A 12,096-nucleotide genomic window follows, 5' to 3' on the forward strand; every position below is an offset into this window, starting at 1 on the left:
GCATGGAACAAAAAGCATGGTTCTTTAAAAAATGCATTATGCAAGCATCAAAGCCTGTGCTTACACATGACTAACATTGACAAAAATGAATCTGTACATTGGGACAGTTCGCAAGATTTTGTTACGTGTTTTCATTGAGAACACTTCGCCAAGGATAAGGTTAAAGCAACTGTCATATCGTAAGACATCTCAGGATGAATCATACTGACAAAGCTACATGAGCTGAGCAACAAATCAATAGCACGAAAACCACACGTGGTAGAAAATTTAAGTACGAAAAAGGCCGCAAAAAATGCACTGTGAAACATAAGCAGCGGAGTAACGACTGGAAGAGAGGAAAAAGATGAGCTCTGTGGGGCCACTGCCTTTAGTCCAGTCCTTACTGCCCTGTTAATTATGTTGTACAGTTCATGCAACCAACAAGCCCAGATTTAATGCACTGGCTACAACAGTGAACCGCTTGGCAAGCAAAAATATAGTGGCAAAAGGGCCATAGGTACAGTGCTCAGCGATTGAAACGCGATACTGGGAGCGCGTGGCTGCCGGTGCTTGTTGCGCCACAGGTGAGCGCTTGCGAAAGCGAGCTGATGCATTGTGGTATACGGTGAGGGTGAGGGCGTTCATGACGCATGCTGACTGCACCCGGCAGACACCGCTTTAGTGTGTGGTTCTTGGCGGCGTCATAGGGGTGCTACATGCCATGGCTTCAAAACGCTGCGCCTGCGTGCTGCGCCGCGCCGCGCGAAGCTGCGTGAGCTGGCGCCGCGCGCGTTATATAAGAAGAATTTGAATGCGCATTTATCGCGATGTGTTATCGTGGCGCGCACGGCACGCAGGCGCAGCGTTTTGAAGCCATGGCATGTAGCACGCCTATGGCGCCGCCAGGAACCACACACTGAAGGGCTGTCTCCCGGATGCACTAAGCATGCGTTACGAACGCTCTCACCCTCATCGTATACCACAATGCGCCAGCTCGCTTTCACAAGCGCTCACCTGTGGCGCAACAGGCAACGGCAGCCACGCGCTCCGAGTATCGCGTTTCAATCGCTGAGCACTGTACATCCTAGAGGCAGTAACATGGAAGTTAAAATAAACATGATTTCTTCTGTGTTTATCCTTGAACTAAGAATAATGTCAGAAAAACAAACTGCACAATACATGAAAACAGGAAGGGACAGGTTAGTTCCAAATACAAGTGTAGCATTGAAGTTACTTCTCAGCAACTTATCAGATGTGCTCAACATACAAGCCAGATTAACAGAGGGGGCTTCTTCCTTCTTCATGGGCCCACCCAAAGACCATAAAGTATGACTGTTTAGTGCTCTCGTGAGGAAAATGCTGAGTAGGTTTTGTGTTTATGAGACTGGAGCAGGCTTTTAGCAGCAACTTGCCTGCTTCACGTGATGGGCATCACGAAACCTTTGGTCTGCTTGGTGCGTGGGAAAGTTTACGGCGGCACGTTCGAGCGCCATGTTCGTGCCATGGGGCAATACAACATTGCAGGTCAGATTCAGTTTGCAGCCATCTGGAATGGTTGCTGTTGCGCATGAGATCTAGCTCTCGCCTCGCTTCGGGCAGCGGCATTATTTCAAGAATCTGAGGCTGGAAACTTGACGTCTTGCTTTTACACGGGGTGAGTGCAACATTGGTGACCCAGGTGTTCATTGACAGACAGCAGAGTAGTCTCGTATGGCACCTTCGGCTGGCTCAGGTGGCTGTAGAGAACACGTATACAATGAATGCGGTGCCGTCTACCCGTGCGAGGTGCTCTTCTGAGCTGGCATGTTCTGCAAATGCCGATGGCGCATCCACCTCTGCCCCTGCTCAGCTTTCGCATTCCCCTCTTAATGGCGAAGCTCAAGCGGCCTCACAGTTTTTGTGTTCATGGTTGTGCAAAAAAAAGAGTTTGTGGCAGAAGACGAATTAAAGAGGCGCCAAAGCACCTTTCTCATTGGCGTCTACAGCCAGCATAGCCGTGTGCACCCTGCTGCAGCCTGCCTGACAGGCTTTGTGGTTATTCTTTTCTTCCTTCGACCTTCAACGAAGAACGCTCCATGAAGGGCAGAAAAATTTGGCAGCTTATAGCATGAGAAGGACACCCTAAAACCTTGGCATCAAAAACAGCCAAATCCTAGCAATGTAACATTTACAGAACGAACGCTGTACCCTATGCTGTTCTTTCGTAAACATAACTGGAGGTATTGTTACAGTTCTACCTACCCTTGACGGAACGGTGATGTTCCTCTGTTCCTCCCAAAAAAAACTTTCCAGGAACGTTTTTCCGTACAACACTGAAAATTTCCTACTAACACTAAATACAGGTAAATATTTAAACACTAAATGCATTTGAATGCTAACATGACCTCCAGAACACATACACAGCAAAAATGAGCCCATAGCAACACAATGTAAGTGAAAATACGCTATACTGTCCTACAACAAGCTGCCACTTTAGTCCCTTTCAATTTTGTTAGGAATATTACAAATAAACATCTTTTCTTCTACAGGGAAATCTATAAACAGACAGGAGTCCTGAACCTCCTCTGGTAGCACAATATCCAGCACTGCAGAGTGTGAAAGAAAACACTCTTTGATGTGCTGAGGCATGGCAGGCACACCAGCAGGTACATCGGCAATAATAACCGGACGACACAAAATAACACAGGTATCAGTGCCCCTCAGAGCGAGTACCTTTTCCACCCGCTTGTAGTCACCACTGGTCGTTCTAAGAAAAGTGGTGTCCGACCTAGCTGGCCTTGTGTAGGCAGTGCTGTGAAATACCTGGCCATCTAGAATAAAACGCTCGTACTGCAGTGCACTTGAAGCAGCAATCCCACAACGAAGCTGAATTGTCCTCTGCTCATCACAGCTGAGGGCCGTTACTTTGCCTCTTCCCAGAAGGCACAGCTTTTCCCCAACACGTGCAGCATTCTGTACAGGTGTGTAACCAATCAGTTCCTTGCACACCTGCTGCTCTTGCAGTGTCAGCCGACCACTGTCACAGAGTTGGCACAGCTGCTGAAACATGACAATTCTTTCGGTCACTTGTTGAGGAATGCCCTTGGCTGCTGATACTTGCCGCACAATGTTGCCATTGCCACCTTCAAAAACAAAGGCAGAGTGGGCCCACAGTGGCCCTAGCGACCGCACAGAGTTGGCCAGATGCAGCAGCCCATGGACATTGAACGTCATGAAGCTTGGACCGTACAGAGACTTGCAACTGCGCACAAAGCTTTCCAAGAGCAATTCTGAAAGAGAATGAAATAGCATCTTTTTAAGTGCAGCAGACAACTCAACATGTGTCAGCACCATAACCGCTGACTAGGGGATTTCCAAATATCTGTTACACTCACAGGGCCCAAATGGCATTTATTTTTTTACCTCCATAACCTCTGACTAGGGGATTTCCAAATAAATGCCGCAAACACAGGGCTCACATGGCAATTATTTTTTACCTGTCTAATGTACACAAGCTATGGCCGCTGCTTTCTTCTACTTCCTACACCGGGCAACCCATCACTAGCCTTCCAGCATTGACAATTAAATCTTTTCTCCACAGTATCTAATTCTACCAGTAATGCCGATACAGTAGAACCCCACTGTTACATTCGCAATTGCTGCATTTTCCTGGCTGCAACGTCATCATCAATCAGTCCCGGCATGGTTCCCATAGGATCTCATGCATTAGAAACCCCTCTATTATAAATCGTAATCGCCAAAACTTTCCCGCATGCTACACAAAAACTAGCACTCTGACCCGGCCCAACCGACGAGTGCCAACGGCCATGTTGACTTTTCTTGCTGAATGGCCTCACTTGACTAGGAGATTAGTCGCATGAAGTGGTACGTGGTGTTGCTGCGACAGGGAAAAAACGCAGGGGGTGCCTGGGAAGGCTGTGCTATTATGATTTTTGATTGATTGATTGATTGTGGGGTTTAACGCGCCGACGCAACGCAGGCGATGAGGCGCGCCGTAGTGGAGGGCTCCGGATTAATTTTGACCACCTGGAGATCTTTATCGTGCGCCAAAATCTCGTACACACGGGCGTTTTTGCTTTTCGCCTCCATCAGAAAAGCGGCCGCCGCAGCCGGGAATCGAACCCGCGACCTTGTGCTCAGCAGCGCAACGCCTTAGCCACTGAGCCACCGCGGCGGGTGCTCTTATCATTTTTGTCAGTGGTTGCTTCATGTTATGCCTGTCATTGCCCTGCTTGCACTTGCTGTCGCCTTGTCACTTTTTTTTTTTTTGCCTTGTCGCCTTGCCTCCTTGTGAATGAAAGTTTGACATCCACCTGAATGCAGCCATACGGCTACAAAGGAAAGCTATACAGCTTTCTCAGAAACTTCGCAGTTGAAGAAAAATTTGTCCTGGTCTAGGATTCGAACCCGGGACCACTGCTTAACCGGAGCAGTCGCTCTACCAACTGAGCTAACCAGGAGACTAGTCGTTTGTAGCGCGAGAACAAATTGATCGACAACTCCAAGTGAAGGACAGGTGTTAATCGACCAGATTTAGGGGAAATCCCCAAGGTGGAGGAAGTAAACTTTCATTCGCTGAAACTTACTCCACCTTGGGGATTTCCCCTAAATCTGGTCGATTAACACCTGCCCTTCACTTCGAGTTGTCGATCAATTTGTTCTCGCTCTACAAACGACTAGCCTCCTGGTTAGCTCAGTTGGTAGAGCGACTGCTCCGGTTAAGCAGTGGTCTCGGGTTCGAATCCTGGACCAGGACGAATTTTTCTTCAACTGCGAAGTTTCTGAGAAAGCTGTATAGCTTTCCTTTGTAGCCGTATGGCTGCATTTAGGTGGATGTCAAACTTTCATTTGCTGAAACTTACTCCACCTTGGGGATTTCCCCTAAATCTGGTCGATTAATATCTTGCCTCCTTGTGTTGCATACTTCTGATACCCATGTCGTCATGGTCATGCGTGGGCTGTTGCCAGCGGCGTATGTCCTGTGCGTGGCCCTACGCAAAACTAGCCTGCTGCAGAAGCGCAAGTTGTTTTCCCACATAAACCTCCCGAGTATGGGCAGTCCTGCCTTTTGTAGTCCTGTACACATGGCTCCAGTCGCCCTGAGTACAAATAAAAGTATTATTATTATTATCTATGGAAGTGGTTTTCAACCACGAATGTTCTAGCCTAACACCTACATACTGCATTTTGCGTGTCTGGCTTTTCCACATGGCTGGCGCATTGTGCAAAAAGCCAACGTTGAAACTAGTGCTATGCAGTTTTAAAGCCTGCGCTTTACTATAACAACACAGCAAACACTGACCATCTGCCCAATACTAAAAACTCAAAATAGCAGCGATAGGTGGCCAATCAAAGGCTTCAATGACCATTAATAATGGCATCCAATGGCTTTTATGGCTGAAATATCAAATGACTTAACTTATCAATGCCACTCAACACTGGCCAGTCACTTGCAAACATAAGATGCAGCTAAAAATTATGACCATGTTACTGTGTTACTATGGTCCATCTATCCCAACAAGCATTTGGGAAAACATTTCGCATAACGGATTGCTTGCAACACAATTGAAACATTGATGTTACCTGCTCTGTCGATTTCATTTGAACTGAGCTCTTCTCCCAAAAGGATATGCAGAGCTTCTGACAACTTCGACAGGTGCCTCCAGTATTCAAGGTGAAGAATTCCCTCAAGACATGGCAGGGCGTAAAACAGGATCCAATGCCTCCATTCTGAAGCTTTCCAGTAGCTCCGCTCGGAAAGGGGCCGTGGCAACCTTGTCACACAATGGGGAGGCTTGATGACTAGGAGCCGTGCATCTATTTTAGCCACTGTTGATGTGAGAGCTGTAAAAAATAACCTCCAATAAATGTATAACCCAAGGAATGTAAAAGTAGCATCATTTCAGCAGCAAATCACACCATACAAAGAAAAGAGAACATATGTGCTATTACCTTCGTCAAAGCAGAGATTGGAGTATGGAGTGGACAGGAGTGCCTCTGTGACTTGTTTTGACACACCTTGCAGGACGCAGTGCATGTACTCCACGCTCTGAGCATTGACCAGATCTAGCCCTAAAAAAACAGCGTGGTTAATAATGTCATTAACAAATACCCCATTAAACGTGTCGCCCAATGCAAGAAATAACTACTCCTCGTATGAAGAGTAAAATGGCCGATAAAATACTGCATGCCATTAAAGTTCTCTGTGACCTACACCTGCACCATAACCTTATCCCTGTTGCTAAAATACCCAGCAGGAGCAGGGCAAAATAGTGCTGCCTTGATGACTGAAGTCGGACTACCAGGCTGTCATGAAATGCTAAAGCCCACAGTCAATACACAGAGCTCAGTTAACTATTTCGAAATGTGCATTCATAAGGCGGGGAGGGGGAGGGGGGGAGTGCAAAGCAGAAATAAATTTCTCGACAATAGGATTTATTGTTTTTTGTGAAACCACCTCTAATTACAAGCTCAAAACAACTTCAAGAGGTAAGTGCACCATTGACTTTATCTATGCTTTCATACAGACACCTCCCGTATTCTTTTGTCATTAAGGAAGGTTCAAAACAATAGATGTTTGCTGCCACCTGTTATTTCCACAAACAGTGTTGTGCAGGATTTTTTAAAATCCCGCAAAAAGCGCTTACTTTGTTTATGCCCTGAAATAGACTTGCCTTTCTCACCTTATACTGATGTTCCATTCTGCCATTTCATTCTTTCATTTATTTTTTTCCCACTTTACCACAGAACAACAGAAAGCATGAGGAAGGTATGTACATAATGGTTCAAACTGATGTATAAAGAATTATTAGCTGTGTCGCCACACACTGCGTATAGACCTCACCAGTCATACAAACTCCTTAAACTGTCATTAAAACATTGTCTACTGAGCCGGTCCCTACACTTTGAATGGTCCAGCTTCTAAATTTACTCCATTTCTTGACTTGCCTTAAAACCCTGCTTTTTGTGCACTCTTCTATCTGCTACACTGGTGTCCTTGCAGGTGTTTGGCAAGCAAGAGAAATATAGACAAACATTAGCACAAATCTAGAGCTGACATCTAAATGAAACAGCACAGTGAATCAGCTGGAAAGCCTCACAGTTACAATGTTCCGTTACGTGGAAAAACTTGACAGGTTTTGGCAAGAAGATTATCATTAGCTGCGTGTAGCATTACACAACCTTTGAAGAAGAAAGGCCAGGACGCCGACCAGGTTATTTCGAGTTTAAAGGAAATTAACGTTTCGGCTTCCACACTGAAGCCTTGGTCACAATAAAACCTTGAAGGGAAATAATCACCTTAAGTACGCTTCACAACGCTGCGCAGGCAACTTGCGTAGATTGGCGGCAGATTTCTGGCGTTCCTATTCAGCGTGTGTTCCGTCGTCTGTATGTGAAGTGATTCCAGTAGCAGGCGTCAGGTGGCATTCCTTTCTTTTGCGAGGACACATGTAGCAGACCAGTAGATTGTGTGCGATGTGGTATCGCAGTGCTCGACAAGGGCGCTTGTCGACACGTGGTTCTTGTTCACATCATTTTGATGCTGCTGCAGGCGCTGCGCAAAGTTTCCTGACTCGCCAATATACACGTAACGGCAGTGTGCACAAGGAATGACGTAGACAACTCCTGGATACCTCTCTGTCGGCAGTTTGTCCTTTACGTTTACAAGTTCATGCCTTAGTTCGCGAGACGGCACGGGTGCAGTTTGCACATTGTATGAGCGGAGTATGCGTGACAGAGCCTATCTGATGCCGGGCACGTACGGAATTGCTGCGTGCTTTTGAAGTCCGACGCCGGCAGCATGCGCAGGGCGAGGGCGTTGTCGCTGAACAGAGTTGATGAAGCCCTTAGGGTAACCGCACAATGAAAGCTCGTAGTGAACTCGCGTAGTCGTGAATTCACGGCTGTGAATTCATCCAATTCCCGACTGAGGAAGAGGCCGACAGGCGTCTGGCATTCCTGGACGTCCTGGTGAAGCGTGATGGTGTGGGGCTGTCCTTTACGGTGTTCAGAAAGAAGACTCACACTGGCCTGTGCCTACACTTTAATTCGGTGCATCCGGCAGGAGAGAAGCAGTTTGTGGTGGCCTCCCTTCTCTGCAGAGCTGACAGGACCTCCAGCAAGCCAGAGGACCGGGTGGCAGACAATATGCGAGCTCACTACGAGCTTTCATTGTGCGGTTACCCTAAGGGCTTCATCAACTCTGTTCAGCGACAACGCCCTCGCCCTGCGCATGCTGCCGACGTCGGACTTCAAAAGCACGCAGCAATTCCGTACGTGCCCGGCATCAGATAGGCTCTGTCACGCATACTCCGCTCATACAATGTGCAAACTGCGCCCGTGCCGTCTCGCAAACTAAGGCATGAACTTGTAAACGTAAAGGACAAACTGCCGACAGAGAGGTATCCAGGAGTTGTCTACGTCATTCCTTGTGCACACTGCCATTACGTGTATATTGGCGAGTCAGGAAACTTTGAGCAGCGCCTGCAGCAGCATCAAAATGATGTGAACAAGAACCACGTGTCGACAAGCACCCTTGCCGGGCACTGCGATACCACATCGCACACAATCTACTGGTCTGCTACATGTGTCCTCGCAAAAGAAAGGAATGCCACCTGACGCCTGCTACTGGAATCACTTCACATACAGACGACGGAACACACGCTGAATAGAAACGCCAGAAATCTGCCGCCAATCTACGCAAGTTGCCTGCGCAGCGTTGTGAAGCGTACTTAATGTAGTGTGTCGCGTCTCGACTAGATGGCGCCACGGCGACCATCATCATCAGTGGATTCTAGGTGCGCTAATAAAGCGAGCTCCCCGCCGGGGCGGGTTATGTTCCTGCTGGTAGCATCGTGTCTGTACGTGTCTCTCAGGGCTGCGTGCTCTGCCGGGGCGGTCCCTCGGCGTACCCGCTCGGCCACCCTCAACACTTAAGGTGATTATTTCCCTTCAAGGTTTTATTGTGACCAAGGCTTCAGTGTGGAAGCCGAAACGTTAATTTCCTTTAAACTCGAAATAACGTGGTCGGCGTCCTGGCCTTTCTTCTTCAAAATGCATCCCGACCAAAAGGGCTTCCGTCATACCCTTGGCTTAAATTACACAACCTTTTGCTCAATAATTTCACCCTCAGGGTTGAGAATGTTTCCATTTGTATCGTGCTCAGGTTGCTGTTTTTGTATCATGCCATGAAAATCACTAAGCGCACCTATAGCCGATAAAAGGAGATTAAAGGCTAGCTTACCTTTCAAGTTCACAAGAGCAGATGGCCCTTTGATGCCATTGATGGTGTCCTTAAACCGAACAGCCAGCTTCATATCTTGAACCATCATCTCAGATGTCCTTGCTTCTGGTGGCTCATATATGATGTACCGCATGCTCCCTGAAATGAAAAATAAAAACTCGTCACACAATGTCCTCACTACAAACATGGCACAGAATTTACTATTTTTTTACTAACAGTATTCTTCTGAAAACATTTTATGTAAAACTTTATTTCGCTTTCTTCGTTTTTCCTCACGTTTCACGTGTGTTTTCCTGCCGCATTAAAGCGCACTCAATTGTTCGTCAGCCCCTGTACTCTGTGTTTCTTGCTTAGTCCTGCCATCTGCGCTGTTTTTTTGAAGTTAAAATGTATCAACAGGCCCTTCAGTGCACCCTTCTGCTTTCGTGAAGTTGGAAGCGTTGCTGTTTGCATTTATCCATGCGATAAATAAGTTTTGCAACGTGTTTGGGAAAGTAAATATTAAGGCAACTGGTTTACTGTTTTCCACAGGCCATACCAAAGAACTGCAAGATAAACATGGCTTACCTTCAGTGTGCTCCCCAGGAATGAGGCACCATGGGCATCCAAAGTAGCCATTGAAGTTGACCATGTTGAGCGTGGCTGCTCTTGCTGGAGCATCAACTGAGCACCCCAGGACAGCTACCTTGGACACATGCGTGTGAGCCTCATGGTTCCACTTGATTGCCTTCATGCCATTGAGCTCCTTCACAAATGTGTGCAAGAACAACTGCATGTTGGGATGCTTCTTCCCAAACCACAGTCCTGCAAGAATGGGATGCTTGAACCGCACCTTGGGTGGAAGTTCATTAACAATGAACTGAAGGGGCCAGATAGAAGTCTTTGAAGACTTCCACACAGGGCTTCCATCCGTGTTGATGAGCAGTGTCAAGTCATCCTTACTCAGGTTTCTTGCCTTTCGCAGCCTTTTGTAGCACTCTGCACTGGTCACATCAGTAATTTGTTCTTCGGGCTGCTGAAGCTTGTTGAGGTTTTCATGAAGGTCCGCTTTTGTTTTTTCAAGAAGAAAGCTGAGCTGCTTCTCCATGTTAAGAATAACAAAAAACAGGCCACGGTCTTTCAATGTCTGAATTCGATCAGTGTGTTGGCACATGGGGCAGTGAGCTGACAGCCCTTGTGCCTCCATTTCAGATTCACACTTCTCACAAACGTAGTGCTGTTGCACTATATCCTGTGTTTCCTTGGACCAGAGCTGCCTAAACAAATACTTGCTCTTGGGCAATACATCCGTTCCGAAAAGAAAGTTGACCAGCTTCGCTAGGTCACCAAGGGCTGACCATGTCAGCCCATGGGCAACAGCAAATGACATAATGGCTGCTATAGCACCCGACCTTGTAACTTGGGAATTGGGCAATGTTTGGTCATCAAACTGCGCAAAGCGGGAATGAAGCATGCCATCCTCATCTGATACGTCCAAAAACCCGCTGTCACTCTCATCGTCACTGTCATAGCTGTACTCCGAGCCGCAATACTCGCTGTCATGGTCGCCTTCGTCAATCAGCTGATCGTTTTCGGCCTGACTAGTTGAAGGTGCCGCGCCGCCTTCATTGCTTGCATTTGAAGGTCCGACATCGCTTTCCGAGTGCTCCTGGGAGACGACCTGTGCGTCACTTGCAGGCTCAACGTTAGATGCGGTCGCACTAAGCGCTGAAGCTTCGAAGTCTTTTTCCCGCTTCCAGCTTGTTGACGCCGGCACATAAAAATAACTGTCACGGTCCAAGTACCGTTTCCGCCGCGCTCTCGCAGGGCTGTCGGACATGGCCGGTCGTGTCCGCAGGTGTCAGATGGTAAAGCACATACGCATAGTCGCAACCACAGAAAAACAAAAGTATTTGAATGCGCCTATGCAACAAGGCTGCGCTGTGATCTAACAAATGCTTGCGACAGCGCGGGCCCGTCAACAGAAAAAAGAAACAAAAGAAAAACGCACTAACACTGCAGAAACCAACCAATTTGTTCAGATGGCGCTGCTAAACTGGCAAAAAAAATATTTTTTTGTATCTCAAAAGTATATTTAGATACCTCGCAAAATATACTGCTTGCTGAAACTGTTTTTTTTTTGTTTTTTTGCTTCTGTATCAAAGTTAAATTTATACATGAGTGAAGAATGGCTGGCAGTTAATTGTACGATTTAAATTGGGTCAGCAAGAAATTAAGGTCAGTTCAACTGTTCAGGTCAATTTCCTGAAGGAAGGCTCTGGCCCAGCAAACGCTGCTAATTCTGTTTGGTCCCGCCCGTGAACGCCTTAACGTTAGGTCCCACCATGTGCACTCGTATGTTCGTGCTGTGGCCTACATGACAAGCGAGCGTACAGCTGAAAACTGATTAAAAAATCGAAGGATGCCTAGTTAGAAATAAATGGTTGTTATCAAATCAAAAGCGGAAGCTGGCCACCATCAGAACGCGCACCTTTAATCCTTTTTCCTTTGCGAACATGGAGGTGTGGGAACGCGTCACCTAGGCCTGATGATAGAACTTTTTTTCGAAGATAAGGCCACGTCACGGCGCCGTAATTTGTTACTGCGAAATTGAAGTCCCTTCATCAGAGAGGGACTTTATGCGAAATATAACCATGATCAGTATTTCGATATGAACGCAGATATACGTCGGAAAGGTTGTCTGTCAAAAAATGAAGAAAACAGGAAAACAACAATGCACATTGACAAAGTTTTCATGGCTGCATGTGATCTCAACACCAAAATCAAACCAAGAATGATGAACAGACTGAACAGGAGGTCGCATGAACAGTAACTGAACGGGAGGTCGCATGAACAGTAATAGTTAAACCTCATGCATGCAAATGCCTCGAATA

General features: G+C 46.9%; 1 protein-coding gene across 1 annotated transcript; it reads right to left on the minus strand.

The window, feature by feature from the left end:
• Positions 1-1,138: 1,138 nt before the first annotated feature.
• LOC144141099 (uncharacterized) lies at positions 1,139-10,813 on the minus strand. The gene is made up of 5 exons (XM_077672622.1): positions 9,791-10,813; positions 9,224-9,361; positions 5,932-6,051; positions 5,563-5,823; positions 1,139-3,248 (listed from the first exon to the last, which is right to left on the minus strand). Exons 1-5 carry the CDS (start codon positions 10,674-10,676, stop codon positions 2,452-2,454), a joined length of 2,202 nt encoding a protein of 733 aa, XP_077528748.1. The 5' UTR covers positions 10,677-10,813; the 3' UTR covers positions 1,139-2,451.
• Positions 10,814-12,096: the final 1,283 nt, after the last annotated feature.

Source organism: Haemaphysalis longicornis, unplaced genomic scaffold (genome assembly GCF_048455015.1).
Source record: "Haemaphysalis longicornis isolate Haplotype H1 unplaced genomic scaffold, Haemaphysalis longicornis Haplotype H1 scaffold_6, whole genome shotgun sequence".
NCBI classification, from domain to species: Eukaryota; Metazoa; Arthropoda; class Arachnida; order Ixodida; family Ixodidae; genus Haemaphysalis; species Haemaphysalis longicornis.